The sequence below is a fragment of the Pezoporus occidentalis genome, unplaced genomic scaffold, assembly GCF_034315485.1.
Source record: "Pezoporus occidentalis ecotype Australia unplaced genomic scaffold, CSIRO_AGI_Poc_V1 ctg45, whole genome shotgun sequence".
Lineage (NCBI taxonomy): Eukaryota > Metazoa > Chordata > Aves > Psittaciformes > Psittacidae > Pezoporus > Pezoporus occidentalis.
Genome location: NW_026915780.1, coordinates 8,713,965 through 8,735,058, shown reverse-complemented (window position 1 = coordinate 8,735,058; position 21,094 = coordinate 8,713,965). Strand labels below are relative to the sequence as shown.

Genomic DNA, 21,094 nt, shown 5'->3' with positions numbered 1-21,094 from the left:
AAAGCAGGATTTTGATGATACTGATACAGTTGTTATTAACCACTTGTGGGGAAAAAAAGCTTGCCAGTATCTAGACTTTGCTTATCCTTTAGAAAGTATTATCTTGTCCTTTGTTGCATTGAGGAACTCAGTAAAACAACTTCATCTAGAAACAGGAGATGGACTGGATCTGGAGCTTTGTGGATTTGGTGGATGAACTTCCTGGTTCTTCCACCCCAACCCCAAAAGATAAAATTGTAAGACAAAAGTCACTTTTTCAGAGGAAAAGTTGTAGAAAACTGTAGTCAGATTTGAAGAAATCTCTAAGTTTGCATGTTTCAGTTTTACTATGGCCAGCTGGCCTAATACCTGACAGTTGCAGTACTATAGATCACTGTACTCTGAATCATCCTCTTCTACGTGATTCATCATACTAGTAAACTCAGCACTTAAGTATATGTGCATAAGTATATGCAAGCAACTTTGAGATTCTCTACATAGTATTGTATACATATATATCCATACATACATATTTTATATATATCCTCTACATACTATTGTATAGTTAAGAAATAACAGATGTGATAAGTAATATGAAGAGTTTGATTTTAATGAAAATAGCAGTAAGTTGTAACTCCATATGCAGAGCATTTGAAATTAATCAAAGAACAGATTACCTCCATTGAGAGAAAATTGCTTGGAATTAATGAAGTCAGCAAATGATAGTTTTTCATTCAGATTTGTGTTATTTTAAGATGTCTCATACTTTGAGAAGTGTCACTGTTTAATTAGATTCAAGGTGAAAATGCCTGTTTTTTTTCTGAACTGAATGGTATTTTTAGTAGGGTTATATGTTCAAAAAATGTAATATGAGATGCTCCACAAAAATTTCTGTTATTGGTAGCTGTATGATTAATTCTGTTTTAAGAGTACATGATATAACAGATACACAGGTTCTTTATTGTTATCAGTTACTAGAGTCTCTTCATAATTTTAAATGAGAAGGGGAAGGTCTTCTGGTTCTGATGTCAGAAGCTACTGCACCAGAAGTGTTACCAAAAAGAAATACCCATCTACCAATGATTGCTGTCTGCCTTTGAAATCTTTTTGAAGAAAAATGTTCTCATTTCCTTCAGGCCATTATTTCACACTCTGTTCTTATTATCTGACTCAAAAAATGAATAGTTTCCTTCACAGCTCTTATTTCTTCTTTCCAGACGTTTGGAACATATCACTCAGTAGTAATATGGCAAGTGCATTTTGTGCAAATTTTTTGTTATTCTAAAATTAGTGGAGAAATTAATTGAAAACTAATCAATAATGGAACTACTGACAGAGTCTATTAGAGAGAGATGATAGTATGTGTTATGTTTTAATTGTATATCAAGACAGGTAAGAAATCAGGAAGATATATTTGTATCTGTAATAGCGGTTATATTTACTTGCTTTTTCTAATAGGTCCATGTATATATTTGGGGGGTTTTCGAGTGTTCTTTTGAATGACATCCTTGTGTACAAGCCTCCAAACTGTGAAGCATTCAGAGATGAAGAACTGTGTAAAAATGCTCGTCCAGGGATAAGGTGTCTGTGGAACAAGAAACATTGTGAATCCTGGGAATCTGGACATGCTAACAACATCCTTAGAGCAAAATGTCCAAAGAAACCAGGCAAGTAAATTCTAGTCTTCCAGTATCAGATTTGCAATGTGATTTAGGAGATAAGGGGCAAAAAACCCCCAAATGCCTGCCCACCACCAAGTGGAACTAGTGATTGGACTGTTAAGACTGTTCCTCTTGGAGTACTCAATGCAATAGACTGATGGATTAATCTTTAAAATCATTAATTCTGGTTTTTAATTTATTCTAAATACAAGGAAGTAGGTGCAGAAGGCACAGGTTTAAGGTGCTAAGGGATACAAAACAAGATGGTTCAAACAAGAATTTATTTCATTGGGCAGCTAAAGTCTAAAATGGCTTTGGATTTGGCTTGTGTTTGAAGCATTTATAAAAGGGTGAGCTTTGAAATACTGTAACTAATTTTCCTCTTTATCTGTTTTGGGATATATATATATGTCTGTGTGTATATTGGCACATATTCTATATATATATAAAAGCCTTCATGTTTTTCTGATTCCAAGGAAGCATTACAGCAGTCAGAGCACAAATGGGTGCTCCAGGTGATACCTGGCATTATAGGCATATGGCACTCTCGTGTCTGTGCGTCACCAGTAAGTGAGAGCGAAAGCATTGCTGCTTCTCGTAGATTACCTGTCAAACAGGAGCATTTGTATAGAAGAATATAGTACATTCACAGCTGGCTAGAAACTTGAGGCAAACAAACCCTTTGATGCAGTGTGTCAAAACGGGTTCAAGTTTGTCATGTGAATTTCTGTGCAGCATTGTGATAGCTATATTGTTTGAAACAGTAGTTCAGCATTGCGAATAACTGTTGCACCCTGTTCCAAAGTATTTTGGCTTGTCACAAATAAATTGCTTGTGAAAGCGGTATTCTTGTACTTCACATGAACAGCATATGCATCACTGCTACATACACCTACTATTTTTTTGTGTGTATGCATCTTTCCTTTCAGCACAGTATAAAATTGCTAACCGAACTTTGGCTCTGTGCTACGTGTACAAACTACCGTGCAATTAAACTGCCAGTCTGCTTTTAATGTTTGTGAAAAAGATATTAGCGCTGCTATTAATGAGTACTTCAGGACATTTTTTTCTGTTAGCTTTTGTTTGTTTCAGAACTGTATATAAAGTTTCAAACTCAGAAAAGGTGCATTATATAACAAAGGTTACCTAGGTAAAGCTTTCTGAAGAGCTGCTTTTGTGCAGTTTAATAACATTTAGAGATCTTGAGTCTACAGTTTCAGCTCTTTATAAAAGGAAAACTCTTGAGATGCTGAATTCAAAAATAATACAGGTGAAACTGGATCTTATAAAAAGCAACAGGTAAAGAACAGACCGGCTGAAGGAAAGTAGTTAAAACTTTTTCCAAAGTACAGCTGCCGCAGTGGCAATAACCTACAACTAAACTTGTGAGAGATGAGGTGAATAGAATTCCAGTACCAAAAAAGTTGTGTGGACACCACTACTTCAAATCCTTCCAGTTTCAAGTGGTAATAAAGCCAAATTGTTCAAGCCAAAAGCCAATTTTTCATATAGTCTTTTACACTGCTCAGTTGTTATCTGGTTGATGGTATCACCTGAGAACCTGCTGATAGTCAATAGTAAAGGATAAACAGAAATTTTAGTGGGTTTTCAGAAGTTCATTTTCCTGGCAAGGGAATCTCTTAAACTTGTGTGATCTTGAGACTAAAGAAACCAGACTGCCCAGGAGTCAAACATTGTAATCAGTGCAGGAAGAGGTGGGAATTCCTCTCTTCCCAGTCATAGTGATCTTGCAGGTTTTTGCCTCTTTTAAACAGAAGTTATAACTTGTCTCTGTTTTAAATAACATTAAAATTTAGTCCAAGTCCTGAAGCCTTGTATTCAGGATTTAACTCTTCCTCAAGTATTTTTTATAGAGAAAGGTCAGAACTATAACTTACCAATCATTATTAGGTTTATAAGTTAATTTAAACTTAAACTGACTATGTGTTGCTAGTATGTGTTAGATTTTTTTTTTTTTATCTACTAGTTTTACCATTGAGTTCTTGCCTAGCAATCTGATATTTTTATCAGAAACCTGCATCTGAAGAAAATCTTTGCTCTGTGTTAGAGGAGTGAAGAATGAGTAATTTAAGAAAGTTTCTGATACTCTTATGCACTGTGGTAAGAGTTTGTATGCTGCAAGTACACTGCAGTGAGTATTCCTTTAGTTGATGAGACTTATGAACCTTCAAATATAGTTGTTACAAAAGGAATTTTTAAAGGAGTAAATCCTATCAATGAAGAGAATTAATTTCCTGCAGTAACCTAAACCTTTAAGAATGGCTACAGAGGGATGCAACAGCAAATTCTCAAAGCAAGTGTTTAAAATATGGTATTTTTCCCCTGTGTGACATTTCCTTTTGCCTGTCGTTGGTATTGCAGCTGCTGCAGATGACAGATGTTACCGGTATGCAGATTGTGCGAGTTGTACTGCCAATACAAATGGGTGCCAGTGGTGTGATGACAAGAAGTGCATTTCAGCAAGTAGTAACTGTAGCATGGTGAGTCTGCAAACCTATGGTTGTGTTATTAATGCTGTTTCTTTTCTAGCTAAGCCAGAGGCCTGCTGCAGCAAATGAAAGGGGTATAGTAGGCTAATAGTAGATTGTTTTAAACACAAACGTAAACGTGTTTGCCTGGCATTTGCAGTAAAAATGTTGCAGAGGGTAGAGTTGGACTGCAGCAAAGATACATATTCCAGAGGAAAAAAATACAGGTATTATTTAGGATTGTGTTAGCCCACAATATATCTCTCAGGACAAATACTATTACCTCCTAATTAATGACATTCGGAACAACCTGGCGTCGTTATCAACTTGGATTTTGTGCATATGTGGAGTACAGTATGCAGACAGACATGGAATCCCATGAAGGACGGTTATTGGTTTCCCTCGTACTCCTCCCCCTCCCCCCTTTCAAACAGGCCCAGGTCAGTCATCAAGAGTCTTGGTATTCTTATCACTGTTCTTTACCGAAATGTTTTGCTTCGGGTCATGGAGTTACTTATCTCATTAAGGAATATAAGCCTTTGTCACCATGAGATTAACAGGCTTGTGAGGATTTGGTAAGATTGTTCTGATCTTTGTGAAGACAAGCAATAAGAACATACAGATTGTTACAATTTTCTCATTTTCTACTTTTAATATTGCTTGCTGCCATGTTTTATTCTTTATGTTGTTGTCCACTGGTTGCTGCATCTCTAGCTTGTTAATTTGATTTTTGACAAGTTTATAATAACACTTCAGCTTTATAAATTTTCTGTCTTTATATTTTTCAGGTAGCTCCAGGCTCCTGGCTGTAGTAGAGTTCAAAATCCTTTCTTTTCACGCTGCTATTAGTAAAAGTAGCTTGCTCTCTGGTGTGAACCTGATGTAAATCAATCATGTTTTCTAGACAGATAAATTAATGTGTGAGTTGAATTGACTCTAATTTAAATCTTGCCCATTCAGGGTGTTTGCAGCCAGCTGTAATCACTGGCATTCGTAGTTAGTCACTACTAATAAAAGCAATGCAGACACAAATTCATCAACAGCCATGTTATAAGTCTGTCAAAAGAATTTCACATTCCAGGCACTAATGGTTAGTTTCCTTTGTTATCTCAAGGGCTCTTCTTTTCCTAACACATTGTACTATATTAGGTGCCAATTTTCTCACTGTGGTTTTCAACTCTTAAGCAAGGAGTAGTTGCTAAGGAGCAGACCATGTTCATCTCTGGTAAATGTGGAGCACTGGGTATTTTAGAACAAGCTTCTCAGTGTAGTATCCTTCTTTGACAACCATACATGACCAAGATTGTCAGCTTAATTAGCAACTGATGCACCGGTCTTCTCTGTATCATTTCCTGTTCTTTTTTCAGGGCTTGAAGTGGATAGCAAAGGCTATTAGTGGAGTTAGTAGAGAGTGTGAGAGTGAAAAATTCATCAAAATGATTTCTGAAAAGAATTATTATCATAAGCTGAAGATGGCTATTGCAAAATTAATGTATTGGCTGGGAGATGATGGAGGCAGAATGTTGCAGATATTGACATAAACCCACCAAAATAGCATCAACAGAATGGCACCACGTGGAGAAGTGGAATGGATTAGGCTGATTATCCATTTTCATAGACAGCTGCTTCTGGACTAGGCCCACAAAATGAAAATGTTGTGACAGTACTGTGATGGTTATATAGCATAACAAGCTGTAGAATCAGAAACATCACAAAGAGAAAGTCCCACTTTTGTAGCTGTACAAAGGCATTGATACATGACTTAGATCACAGAACATCCTGATCAGACAGACCATAAGGTGTTAGGATCTCTTTCTTTTGCTTCATGGAAACTGGTCAGCGTACTAAGGATATGGTAGCAATCATTTTGGCAATGACCTCGTGGTCTTGGATATTTGCAAACCAGTGACTGGTCTGCTTATTGGAAGGGGTATAAAATATGGATATTTCCCTGAAATAACTGTTTGCACAGATGGGCTTCATAAGTAGTGCTAATTTATTGACAATACATATTTACCTGCCTATGCCCACTGATGTGGGTCATTACATTAAGAGGACACTGTTTCTACTACTGTGCAGACTCACGGATCATTATGATATATATCATGCTCATATCTGTTGTAGTTGCAAGCAGAGGCGTGCATTGACAGGTTGTTCTGATGGTGGATATAATGAATTAACATCATTATATCTGATACAAATGTGGAAGGATGAATACTTATCCTGTCTTCCCCAACTGGGAAAACAGTTTATTTAAAATTTGTGGAGTGGTTCAAAATGGTACTGAAATTTGGCCAGTGAGCAGCATGCTAGCTATCCTATTTGTCTGTTTTCTACCATTAAACCTATGTCAGAGATTTTGTCTGTTGTAATAAGGATTTTGAAGGTTGCCTTGGGAAATGATACCATTTAAATTCCCTGGACTGCTTACAGTGGTTTTACATAATACACTGAAGTTATTCCAGAATGAATTGTAGGTCTTGTATATAAAATTAAGGAAACAGTTATTTTTACCTTTAAGATTGATGGATGGTGAAAATGGGACAATGACCTACACTACCTTTTTTCAAAGCTGTGCAAATATGGATACTGGTTTACCATGGTGGCAAAAGCAACTATAATGCTGTCATACTGTCTTATGCCAAGTACAGACGTCACAAAATACAACATATTAATAGCTATATAACTTGCTCTTTCAAGCCCCTTCTCGGAGCCTCTTGTATCTAGTCTAGAGCTGGTTTCAGCTTTGAAACGTATTGTATAAGACTTTGTCACAAAAAAGGAAGCAGTGTCATTGATGTATCTGTTTGTTTTGTCCCATTCATGGGATGTCTCTATCAAAGATCAAAATTTAAACCGGAATATTTTGATTAACTTGTGAAACCTAATTGTGCTGTGTAGGTGTCGCTCTAAGCCCTACATAGCACTCCTAAAATTTCTGTCATGCTCATAACTGCCTTTTTAACTTGGCTTCTGTGTCTCACATCTTCCTTCTTTTGCTGTTTCCAAAGAAAGTTCTGTGTCCTGTTAGCAGCGTGTTAGCGATTTTTGTGGGTGTTGTGGTTTAAGTGCAGTCAGTAACTCAGACCTACACAGTCTCGCTCGCTCACTTCCCCCTCTTCCTCTCCCCTACTCCTGGAGGGATGAGGAGGAGAATCAAAAGAATGTAACTCCCATGGGTTGAGGTAAGAACAGTCCAGTAACTAAGGTATAACACAAATCACTGCTGCTACTACCAATAATAATGATAAAGGAAATAACAAGGGAGGAGAATACAGTATCACCTGCCGATACCCAGCCAGACCGAGCAGTGAGCCAGCCCTTCCGGGTAACTCTCAGTTTACATCCTGGGCATGACATGCTGTGGTATGGAATCCGCCTTTGGTCAGTTTGGGTCAGGTGTCCTGTCTCTGCTTCCTCCTGGCTTCCCCTCCTCCCTGGCAGAGCATGAGACTCAAAGTAATTGGTCAGAGTAAACATGACTTAGGAACAGCTAAAAACGTCGGTGTTACCAGCGCTGTTCCCAGACAGAAAGTCAAAGACACGGCATTGCACCAGCTACTAAGAAGGAGAAAAAATGACTTCTACTGCTGAACCCAGGATATTGTAGATTGTATTTACTTTTACTAGCAGTTCACTGCCCTTAGGTCTGTTACGTTGATCTTACACTTTGACCTTTGACATTTGTAGTCCATAATATCCAGTGTCTTCCTGGTTCTCCATGATTCTGATGCATTTTGCCTGTCTCTTAATAGAGGAAAAGCACCAGATCTGGATCTGCTTAATATGTTTATGAAACTGTATTCACATTGTACATCTGCAGATAAAAAGGTTTGTCTCTCATACCGTGAGAATGATACTCCCTTGCTGATCGTGTTGTTCAGAAAATTGACTCTGTTTCTATTTGATAATGGAAATATTCCCAAGAAAAGCTGTTAATTTTATAAATTTGCCTTCTAGTTTTTACCACCCTGTCTCCAGCAATAAATAAATAAAAGGCTTTGGGGAGAGATTAGTTTTATTTTAAATAGCTGCACCTTTACAATGTGTCATTTTTTCTTGAGGTACTAGCATGGAAGAGTAAGCAAAGACTTGATCTGCTCTTTGGGGAGGAGTTATCCCATGAAGCAAAATCTTTTTGTACCTTGTAAGAAAGAAGAGCTTTAATAAAAATAATCATATTTAAAACCAGCAATATATCAAGTCCGCATTACAGCCCTAAAGCTGTCTCATTTTTGCAGGCAAATGCAAAAAGTGTGATTGCACTGAAGCCCTGAAAGTGCTGGAATACTTGCTGCTTGCAAACCTTCCTTAAGCAATGTGCTTGGGAAAGAAGAGGGTGAGCTGGGTTTGGACATGTACCAGCCATTTGTATTTGTGTTTGGCTCAAGTACTGATAGACTTACAGGCTGAAAAAGTCAAAATATTTTTGTACACATGTGGGTTCTTACTGGACAATATTATGGCTTCCTTTTGATATTCATAATGTGAAATAATTTTGAGGGTTTTACCTTCTTCCTCTTTTCTTACCATTTTTTTTTTTTCACCTCACTTCTTTGTCTCCTCCCCCACCCTGTTCTTTGGGAAATGATGAGAAATGCTTGCACTGGTTATAAAACCAAATTGGTTTGATTCCTTATATCCTTAAAACAGCTTTTCCCATTTCCTGGCTCCACACTGAACTTCACATCCAACCAGCAGTCCTGAAAGGCACGCTTCAAGAATTAACAGGAAATGGCTTCCGTCTCTTCTGTTGTCTTCTCTACAGTAGAAATTGAAGTAATCACTGAAGATATGGTAGCTGTAATAATATGCTCCACAGTGTTGGCCTATAGTCATTCAGTTTATAGAAATGGTAACTGCCTACACTAAAGCATTGCAAATAAAGTAACTTACTCCCATTTTACTTAAGGAAAGTATTTTGAAGGCTAGAAAGGCAGCAGTAATGTGGTACTAAACTTTACTTGAAAAATGTTGACTCAGAGAAAGTGTTTTCAAAACTATACAAGTGCTTGGAAAAAAAATGGAAAAAACCCACTTTTCTTGTAAAATTTCAGCTCTTATTCTGAATCTTCACATTAAGCTTGTTAAAATGCCTACTTGCTACACTATTACCAATACCAAGAGTAATAATAGCAATCTGCCTACATTTGAGGAACTCTATAAAAGAATAGCTAAGGGAAATGTATAAAGTAGTGGAAAGAATTACGAATAGAATTAAATTTATCTTGGGAAAGATAAATTTAAGGACTACCCAATAGTGAGATTGGGAGTAGCTTCAGACAAATAATATCAAATCTATTAGATTAATAATTTCCAGGAACTAGAAAAGATTACACCGTTAACCTAAAAAATCCAGGTGAAAGAGGAAAGGTAGCAAAAATTTGGAATAGCAATTCCCCAAATTCCGAGATAAACTACTGTAATATATTCCTTCTGCAGTGGTTATTCACAAAATCACTGCAGTTCATAAGCCTGTCTATATACTGCCGCATCAAGAACCGTACTGAAAAAATCCAGGTAAATCAGACATAAGTGGGGAGCTTTATACATAACATGATTTACTCATGCTTTGGTGTGTAAACATTATAAATATCCTACAGCAATATAGAACTTCAGTAACAGATGGGCTGTCATATTTCTGAATTTCATTGGGTTTGGTAGCTTAAGTTATAACCTTAATATTGTGTTAATATGAATTACCTATTGGATTCACTTCTACATTGAACTAATGAGATTTTCAGGCAAGCACTGTTAAAATTGGATTTAAGGGCAATAAGTGCTGGGAATAAGGGAATACAACAGAGAACATTATTACAGAATAGTCACTAGTACTTTGAATTTTATTTTAAACATTAAGTAACCAGCACACAACAAGCTTCATTTGATTAGAAAGTAATAGAAAAATATCTTGGTTTAGTTGGAAAATTGTAATCTGTATGTAATATCAATAAAGAATATATAATTTACAAAACCAATCTGAATGATTAAGGATTTTTGACTATGCCATCATGAAGCATTAGAAGTACTAGTTGAGGTATTGTAAATGAGCAGATGGTGGTTACTTGTGCTCTAAAATTCACATTAAAGTATCTCTCGGGCAGTTTTGTGAATATGCTTCATGACGGTGAAGCTAGATGTGGGCCTGTACCAAAGTTTTTTTTGTGCTTTACTGTGTAGGTATTTATCTGTCTAGGTAGACATTCTATTACTTTATGGCATGGCCTCTGGCTCTGTTTCACACTGCGGTGTAGATTCCTTCCCCTAGAACTGCTTCTCTGTTGCCTTTTGCTTCACAGTACCCTTTCTTATAGACCAGAAAAATAGTGAGTACCTTTTATAATAAGCTCATTGATAGATATCTGATACAATAAAGTCAACAACCAAACCCCGAAACAGCAGTGTTCTTCAGCAGGACTGAAGTTGGCCCTGTGTGAGATTGATGTTCTGTCACTGTCCACATTCCACTACCAACAACTGTGTAGCTTATCATAGGATTTTCCCTTTAGATGTACTTTATTGTACTGCAGGAGATAATTAGAAAGGAAAGCAATCGGAATTGTCATGTAAACCATGCATTTCCTGTCTGAGTGCAGTCTGTCTTTGCTGCTGTGCATGAATTAATCTTTTGTTGCTAGAGAGAGAAAAAAAATGTTTGGGTTGGACAAGATAACTTCCAGAGTTCCCTTTCAACCTCAACTATCCTTTGGTTCTTTCTCGAATTAGGAGGTTTTTTTCATTATTACCTTGAAATTAAGTTAGTAGAGACAGCCTTATAGATAATCTAATGAACTGTGTGAGGATTTAGGGCAGTTTATTAGGTAAGATATCAATATTGTGTCTTAATTAAAAGTACTATCCAGAGGGAAAAAGTTTTGCATTAAAAATGGCTAATTTGCAAAGGAAGACCTGTTTTTAGTGTAACAAAACAAAACACTCCACCAAACTCTGCAAAAAACCCAAATGAAAACTCCTTCAGTGTTTACTGCTCTTCTTGTATACTAAGGTACCAAAGGAATGATGTTATTCCTGGTTTTATGTCACTGTTTGACAAAATGATTTCCTGTAGATTCTGTAAATTTCATACAAGCTACATTGCATCGAGGTTTGCTCTTAAATTTGTAAAAAGGCATGATTGAAATTTTTGACAAATCCTTCTTGTGTTTTGTGCCTACTGACCTGTAGTTCCTATTTTTCTTTCATTTAATCCCAATAAAGTGAAGCTGAACACACTTTTCCACCTTCAGTCACTGATGTGTAATTATTTTACACCTGTATCTTGTGCCTTTTGTTATAATCAGTTTATTTTACTTGTTTTAACCTGCATTGGACAAAATAATTTAGTGATAGCATATCTCTTAGCTATCTGAGAAGTAGAGATTTAGTTCAGATATTTAAGTTCTTCTTGTGCTTTCCACAGGAAAATGGCATATTTAAAGTACTATTTGACCCTTTCAGAAGTTATTCATGTAGGACAAGTAGAGTGATTTGTCATCTAGAGATGCAGTTTATACTGTCTGCAACTGATAAGGGGATCTACACAAAACTTAAATTCACCCAAGCTTTTAGGTGGCTGTGAGTTTTTTCAGTGATTTTCACCTGCTGTGTATTTCAGTTTTGCCTTCTGGTTTCTTGGTAGCTTGACATCTGCTTGAGATGCTGTTTTGTCTGTTTTACTTTCATAGTCGGTTAAAAACTACACCAAATGTCATGTGAGGAATGAACAGATCTGCAATAAACTGACCAGCTGCAAAAGTTGCTCGCTGCACCTGAACTGCCAGTGGGACCAACGGCAGCAGGAGTGCCAGGCACTACCTGGTAAGGGCCATGGGGTGACGATGCTGCTTTTATAGTTGATTTCAAAACTGGGTAGATTTCTTCCATTGCTGTCAAAGAATGTTCAAAGAGTAGTCCTGGATTTGTTGTGCTTGTGCTGACTCTCCCTGCCTGGCTGTGCCTATACAGGTGAATACAAATGTAGTTACATCACTGGTTTGTGTATCAGTACTGGCTTTAATCTTGTAAGGAGAGATAATAACATAAGTGAAGGTATAATGGCATGTACCTCTGCACAAGCCAGGGACAAATTCTAGCCTGTGGGGATCACTGAGTGCAGAACTGAATTGCCATACTGGGTCCTTTACTATCACATATCCACTGACATTGTTACTCTTGCTAGCTGAGGGTTTATCTTCTAAATTATACTTCAATTATACTTCAATTTGTCTGTGCAGATACTGCCTAAGATCTAGTTTCTTGATTGTCTAATGTTGGTAATACTGTGAAAGCAGTGAATATTAAAATACTGATATATTCTCAGAAGGTAACTGTTAATGTTCTGAAATAATATTTACTCTGTAATTCATATTCATAGCTGTGTATATGCAGTCAGATGTCAGAACCTTTTCCATTTGATCTTTATGTCCAGATGAAGTTAATGAATGCATTTTTTTCAGAGATTATTAATTAAATAACTTTGATCAATTTATTCTGCAGAATAAATAGTTGAGAATAAACTGCATTTTCATTTAAAATGCAGTTTAAAGCTGCATTTGTTTAATCTTCGTAAAGATTAACTATAACGCTTGCTCTGAATTACTTTTTTTAGTTATCTGAGCCTGAGTCATGCTGAACAGGAAATACTTTCAGAGATGTTATTTGAATTTCCTATTATTTGCATTGTATTTGTGCTTAGGCAAATAAAAATGCAAAGATACGGCGATAAAGCAAAGCAAGGGTAAAGTTGTGATCACTTAATTCTAGGAGAGCTGTTTTTAGATTTTGAAAAAGGAAATTGAGTGTGGGATGTGTTTTGAATTATGACCTCAGGAAGGTAAAATTCAGACTCTCTTAGGGTTTTCATTATGTTTTCTTTCAAATCATCTTTAATCATATGCTTTTTACCCTAGCTCATCTGTGTGGGGAAGGATGGAGTCATATTGGAGATGCCTGCCTCCGCATAAATTCTAGTCGTGAAAGCTACGACAATGCCAAACTGTATTGCTACAATTTGAGCGGGAATCTTGCCTCATTAACAACCTCAAAAGAAGTGGAATTTGTTCTTGATGAAATACAAAAGTATACACTTCAGGTAACTTGAGTAACTGTAATTGATGCTTGTGTGAATTAAATTTTCTTTGAGAAATATATTTTAGAGATTTGTCCAAAGAGAATAAAGTTTATGCCCTCAAAAAAGTGTAGTATGGTGCTAAAGAGTGCTGTATAGTGCTGTATAAGTGGTGTATAGGATATTAAGGAAGTCTCATGTTTAAAGTTAATGACACGGCAGTACCCAAGTGTTTCTCCATACCAGATTTACCTGTTACCGGTTACTGTTTACTTTCAAGATGCGACTCAGGAATGGCTTGGAACGCTGATCTGGGAAGTCCCAGTGCTTTTCAATACACTGTGATAGCAGGAATCAAAAAAAGACATAATAATTTTCACTGTAACAGAGAAATAAATCCAGACTTTCGCGTAAGTATCCATAAAACTGCTCGCAGGACTGGGTTTGGGATGGTGTATAGCTGGGCTGCAAGCAGCTGAGGACAAGGAGGTACTAAAGATGTATACTTTTCTTCTCCAGAAAACCCTAGCTCCCTGTATAACTGGTATGTAGGATCAAAGGGTCACAGAATAGCTGTACTAGTATGAAGGCATGTAGAAATTCCCTGCACAGTGGCACTGGAATGAGCCAGGAGCTAATTAGCTTTATGCTCTAATGGTGGGAGAGCAAAAGGGTTGAAAACTCTCACATGCCTCTGGCAAGTACAGGAAGCTGCCATCAGAATATTTCTTAGGAATGTGATCCTTGTTAATTTAACTGTGGGACAGAAGACAGGAAATTGAGGATTAATGACCTGTTCGTGGGTGGTCAGCTTCAATTTTTTAGCAGTTAAATATTCAGATGCTTATTGCTGTTTAAACTGTTGGAAGGCCTACCCACATCATTGGTACCCATATATGAAATGTATGGGTATATATGCTCAAATATAAATGCTCAATATATGCTCAAAAGCTGTTAAACCAAGAGTGTACACTCAGATGGAATGTCTTAGCAGAATAAGGTTCTATTACAAGCAGATCGGTTCATCTTAGTAAAGGACATTTTTAGAAGTATTTCAGTTTGTAGAACATGCAGCATTTCTTTGTATAAAACCCCCTAATTTTTAAGTAGCTTAGGGTTTTACAGTCACAGGAAAATGGAAGGTAATTGTGAACAGTAATTAAAGCTTATATCAAGCTAGTATGTGATTTGCAAAGTTGTTATGTTGGAGAAGAATTGAGATGCATATGAACCAAATGGCAGTTAAGAATTGCCTTTGTTATGCTAAATCTGAATGCAGGATTTTAGGGACATATAGTGTGAATCAAAATATTCTGTATTACCCTTTTTAGTGTTCCATTTCAAGAAGGAGATGCAAATATAAGTTATATTCTTAAATTTGTTTTTTTTTTTTTCCCCTGTAAATGTAGGACCTGGACAGAGAGATTTTTTATTTTTGCCTATAAAGACATGTATTTTCTCTTATGTGCTAATACAGGAGAGAGAAGTAATTCTTCTATGTCAGAAGATCTCCCCTGATGTTGTACTTACAGTAGACTTGAAACACATTGTCCGCTCCTTGATACGAGATAATGTTGAAAATGTAATGGAAAACAAAATAACAAAATCGGAGATGTCAGTGATTTCTCTAGTTATTTATTTTGCTGCTTTTATTATTTTTTCCTTTTTTCCCTGATTCCCATTAAAATATTGCACAGGAGGCCTTCAAATCTAATAGCGAGTGATGGAGTATTGATATGACTGATATTACCTGACTGGCTTGAGGTGTAGATGAGAAATAGCTGCTTTTTGAGTTTAGAAGCTAGATTTTTCTTACATTTCAGAGCTTAGAACTTGAACAAGGTAACATCCTGCTGCACTTATCTTTATTTAAACAATGTTCTAAGCCAATGTGGTGATGTAAATTTGAGATACGTAATGTACAGTTTTGCAGTTGTAGATAAATGTACATTCTTCAAAGGACTATCTTGGGTTAAAGGACTTATCCTGGTGTTTTCAGTGGCATTTAAGAAAAATAAGTTTTTTTAAAAAAAAAAAAAAATTGTATCTATCTTTCCAGTTCCATTTATTCTGTGTGAGACAGCCTAAATGTCTTATCCAGAGTCTCTGGACCTTTCTGATTTTTCCTTTGTCTGCCTTTTCCTCTCAAACTGCAATCATAATGATTTAATGGAGTGAGATTTCATTTTAGATGGCTGTTGTAACAGGTGGTGATGTGTAGCTCGCAAATGCAGTCAGAGCAACTTTAAGGTGAACACAGTGCCTTTTAATCTGTATTATCTGTGGCGGAGTTTGACTTGTGTGGTTAATGTGAAAGGCTTTAAAATCTTCACCTATGTGAAGGGCTTTCAGGATTAGTGAATGTGTCAGAGCAACATTTGATAATAAAAGTATGGATCTGTTTTTATCTCTGCTTTATTTGATATACTGAGAAGAGAAGAGCAACTTTGGTGAATGTTGTGTATTGTACAGACTCTTAGAATGGTGTTAGTAAATACTGTAGCCTGGAAGGGCTTAATGATTCCTTATTGTTCATATAAATAATGTGAAACTTCACAGATTCTGGTTAGGGGTGTGCTTTATTATTTTTGTTTCTAATGATCAAAGTCCTTGTCCTGGGACAAATATAGGACGCAATTTCTTTGTCATGTTTAGAATAACACAAAACATTGATTCTTGGGAAAGTGTCAGATGGAGGAGGCTGCTATTATCTCCACACCTTGTCCAGACTTTATCATATATCAGTAATTTCTCTTTAAATCCAATGCAAAATTGGAAATTAATAGTTTGCCTCCTAAAGGATAAGGAGAAGGTTCATTTGGTACTTAAGGGGCAAAACAAAGACCTTTGTAGTATCAAGTCAAAACACATTTGAGTTTGCAGATGCATTCTAATACCATCACCAATAATTAGCAGTCTAATTTCTGTTTTTCATTGAAAAAAATCAAATTCTTTTAAGAGAATATCAAGGGAAACACAATGGATGTACTGCAGATTCCCATACTAAAGCAAAACGGCGCTGTCTTTTTTTATGTGCTGTGTTAATGACCTAGCAAGCAAAATATTATGAAAGGGAAGATTTGAGTTTTTCTATAGATTAAACAGCAATACGAGGTTAATTAATTGTTCTTGCAGTATTCAAATGTTGCATATTCATTTGAAAGTGCAGTAGTGCTCTTGGGAGTTCACTCACAACTGTGGGAATTGAACTAAAAATAACAACTTTCTTGTTAACATGCAATAAATTCTGAGATGACTTAGTTTTGGTGTAGTAAGCATAAACAAAGATGAGAACTGTTTAAATAATGCTTTTGATTATATAAACTGCAACTTTCCTTTAACTCGCTGTTCTCAGGGCCTAAGCATCCTTTATAAATTACACTGGAGTGTAGGTTGTTGTTAATTAGTGAGCTTTGCATGGCAATATTGGTCCTTGTTAGGTCAAAGTATTCTCAGAGGGCTGTATGTTTTTGTGGTTTTATCAAATGTGTGGTTTTAGTGAAGCTGACACCTACTTTTTTTCTGAATTAGTCTCATTAGTACAGTTTCCAGCAGTCCCACTTCTCTGTTGTGGTTTTGGAAGCCTAATAAATTGCTTCAGCATTTTGTCTCCATCAGAGGTGTTACACTGGCTGCCCATTAGTTCACCTCTAGTTTAACTTTTTCTTCCCACTTTCAGGAAGTGGGGGGCTCAACTTGCTTTGTATGCTGAGAACCTGAATCTCCGCCTAAAATTACCCCCTGTAAAGAAGAAAAGAGCTTTTAAACCAAAGTCCCAATGGAATACTGTCTATAATCCCTCTGGATGGAAATTGGGGAAACTCTAATTTTCTTGATTTGCCAGACTTTCTGTTTTTTTTTTAACCAACGTTACAACAGCAAAATTTGAAGACAGTAGGAGAAAATGTTTTTATGACCTAATGCACAGCTCCTACTTCTCACTGAGTCTAGATTTCATCATTTGTGTCTAATAGAAACTGAGACACTTAAATCACGGAGCTGCCTCCACTGCTTATGTGTCATTCCCTGGGTAACTATTGGCAAAATATGAAATGTGGAGGTATCTAGCATAGTTAGAATCAATGCATAGTTAAAAAAACAGACACTGAGCAATGGGCTATTAAATAGAATTGGTTTCCTCTTCATATAGGTCTTAGTTTTAGTAGGCAGGTTTTCTTAACCATAAGGATGCAGAGAAGAGGCAAACTGACAGCAAGCACTTCTCAAAAGTGTGGGTGTTACGGAAATACGAGCATTAAGTGGCCACTGTATTTTGGAAGTTTCTAGAATTATTATAGAATCGCAGACTGGGTTGGGTTGGAAGGGACCTTAAAGCTCATCCAGTTGCAACCTTCTGCCATGGGCAGGGACATCTTCCACTAGACCAGGTTGCTCCAAGCTCTGTCCAACCTGGCCTTGAACACTGCCAGGGATGGGGCAGCCACAGCTTCTCTGGGCAGTCTGTGCCAGTGCCTCAGCACCCTCACATTAAATTACAAACTTAATTACAACTAAATCTTTGTAGTTCAGTTTGAGGGAAAACTTTTCCCAGAAATCAAGGAGTTCAAAAGAGTCTTAAAGTTAGTTGAAGTTTGGTAATAACATATCGTGATGCGCGTATTAGAAAATACATCAGAAGTGTATCATACGCTTCCAGGACAATTTAAGATCCAAAATGAAAGGAATTTAAATAAAGATGTGGATACATTTTTGAAAAGATATATGGTTCCTTAGTATTTTGCATAATTAAGGAAGAGAGGACAACTTTGAGCCTCGGTAATAATTGGGTATTCAGTAAAGGTAGGCTTGCTCACTTTGCTCCTCTGCAAATTATTCAGCCCTCATTAAATTAGTGCTGAGGCAGCAGTAGTGCCTGAAAAATGTGTCGTGACTATAAATGATCACATTCACTGTAGATCTCAAAGCAACTTAGCCTGACTTAAATTTTCTGAGTAAACCCTAGATTTAGCATGAAGTATGAGCTCTGTAGTTAAGGTGACTCAATTTCCCTTTCTAATAGAATTGCAATAATTACTTCTTAAAAGAAAATTAAAATTGAGGGGGTTAGAAAAAGAGAAGAGCACATATTTGAAATTCTTAGTAATCAGTATTTAATGGTTTCCTGCAATGGTTAAAAACTTGCCTTATATTCAGTTAAATAGGACTGTAGCTCATTCTGTGAGCACAGACTCACATTCTGTTTGTATCCATGTTATGATAGCAGTTTTGCTTTTCTGTCAGATGAAAATAAAGCCCTGTCCAGCAACTTGCCTAAGAATTTAATAATTCCTGAAACTTTTCGAACTTAACATAAAGGTTGAATTCTTTCTTAAAAGGGTTTTTGGCATCTTCTTATCAGTGTTCTAACAGATTGTTCTATAGAATCAGATTAACCGTGACTAGCTGCCTTTCAAGCACAAGTATACGGCTTCTGAAATGGCCTGCGAGTTCTGAAAACTGGCCTGGAAAGAAATAGGTAACAGGAGAAACATATTCTAGAGAATGGTTCTAAATTTTGAATAGTGTAATGGGATAAAGCTATGGAACAATTCTCAAGATATGTTTGATTGCATTCTCTAATGCAATATTAGTAGGGCCCATTAAAAGCTTTGCTGAGGTAGCTTTGGCCACCTGCTGTGTATTGCATTGCTTTGTTTCACTGTGAAATTTTACTTTGATTTCTGAACATTTTCCTCCCTACATCCCAAATTTTAACTGATAATTTACCTCGAATGCTATTGAATAAGCTTAGTTGGTGCTGATGTTGTTTTAAAGTGATGTACCTAATGTAAAACATGAGTTTTCATAGATATACCTTATAGCCTGATTTTAAAAAAAATAAAAATCCACTGGAATATTTGAAAGAATACATATTTTTTCAGAATATGGTGATAGTATTCCAGCAAAAATTGTAACAATTTGAACCACCAGAATATGAGCGGTCATATTCTGTAATGATGGTTAAACAAATTCTCGCCTATACATGTTGAATTTCTTCTATATTTTCTAAAAATAGAAAAATTGTAGATAAGAATTCATACTTGCTGCAGTGAGCCACTGCTTCCTCCCTATCCTTTTCCCACACAAAGGAAAAATTAAGTAAAAAATTTATGAACTTCACCATTTCACATAGAAATCTGTAATGTAATTGAAATCATTCCTAAATCCTATAAAGAATTATAATCTGTATTTAGTCAAAAAGATATCATTTGTTTTGGTGACTTTTCATGGATGAAATGCAGCTTTTAGCTCAACAATTTTAAATGGCCATGTCATTGTTTACTGACAAGTGTGTACATGTTTGCATGTCTACCAGTTCACATATGTGTTGGAGCTTTTCCTTCTTCCTCAAATAGAAAAGGAACTGATTCTGATTGCAGGTTCCTCTTCAAATCTGAATCTGAACAACTTGCCAGATACAGTGAGGATAGGACAGGTTTCTCCATTGTGGATATTGGACATCTTGAAAGTATACATCAAGGCCTTGAGAAAGAAAGAACAAGTATTCATAAGTAAAGAGTAACTTTCTTCCCACTTACACATTGAGCAAATATCGTCTGACCTTCCAGTGAAGAAGCTGGTATTCTTGAGAAGAAAAGAATAGACATATTTGGGGCTTGTCAGCAAGTTTTTGTTGTTTTTTTTTTTTCCTGAGATGAAGAGTAGATTTGTACTGTTTTTCACCCACCTGGCTTGATAACAGTATTTTTGAAGAGGCATGGAAACTAGACTCTTATATCACTGAGTTCTGGGTACAGTGAGCAGGCAGGCTGGTTTTCTTCCTGTCTGGTCCTCTTCAGAAGTATCTTTGGCAAGATATTCAAAGTAAAGGAATTGGTTTCCTACATTCATTTTGCATTAAATGAAACAACCATACAGTTCAAGTGAAGGGTGTTCAACTCTCATTATTTTTAAGCCTGAAGAAGAAACTGGATTGACATTCTCATTCGGCACCTTTGAAGTCACTCACTTGCTTCAAGTACTTTGAGACTCCCAGCATTCTGATTTGAACCTTTCATTGGTTTGAGAGATGAGGACTAGATCTATGCTATTTTGTGAAGAAATTAGTTGGATAGTCACAGCACACTGGTGGCTCTAGATGTCACAGTTGGACCTTCCTGAATTCTCTATTCACTGTTTGTTTTTTCCTGTTGGCTTTCATGCAGTGCAGTAGGATTAACTTTTGCCAATAAGCTTTAATGATATCAGCATGCCATCTGCTATTGCCAGTAGTCTTCAGTCCTCCACATCATGGAATCAAAGACACAAAATCTAATACATGCTTTAAGCAAGATCTTTGAGCATTTTGGTGGCCTGCTTCTCAGCTATTTACCATATTTTAATCAAATGATTAAAAAATGTTTTGGATAATTTGTTTTGAGCATCCTAACAGCACGCCCAGAGCAGCCTAAGTGATGCTACAAGGCAATAGCTTTGATAGTGTGTATCTGATAGCATGCTAATCAGTGTTCAGGTCTGATGTCTTGCACTACCAAAGAGCCAAAGATGGTACATCTGGAATTTGACATACCCATAAGTTGTCCACATATTGCAGCTAGTAAGGAAGATGATGACTACAGTATGTGTTGCTTTTGACAACAGTCTTTCATTTCAGAGGTGCTGCTTTTATCTCCTAAGGCTGCTCTGGCTTTCATCCTACCCGGGACTTTGTCATCATTAAAGGGGTTCTGAGACACTCTCCTACTCAAATAGAAGAGTTTCTTTCCAAATGTCACTGCTGCACTGTCAGTTTTTATTATTGGCCTGACATACTTTTCACATAGCTGGAATAGGACCTCTGCTTTCTGTATACTGATGCTGAGAATTATTTGACAGTGCAGCTGAAACAGCAATATGCTGAAGGTTCTCTTGGCTAGAATTCCTCAGCCCCAAAGCAG

At 36.6% G+C, this 21,094-nt stretch overlaps 1 protein-coding gene across 1 annotated transcript in view; it reads left to right on the top strand.

Moving 5' to 3' along the window:
- ATRNL1 (attractin like 1) overlaps nt 1-21,094 on the top strand; it is a 516,200-nt gene that overhangs the window by 99,934 nt on the left and 395,172 nt on the right. The window contains exons 12-15 of the mRNA XM_062635366.1: nt 1,438-1,642; nt 4,010-4,141; nt 11,815-11,947; nt 13,039-13,220. Of these exons, the coding sequence (XP_062491350.1) occupies nt 1,438-1,642; nt 4,010-4,141; nt 11,815-11,947; nt 13,039-13,220 (652 nt within the window). The remainder of the gene's footprint in view (nt 1-1,437; nt 1,643-4,009; nt 4,142-11,814; nt 11,948-13,038; nt 13,221-21,094) is intronic.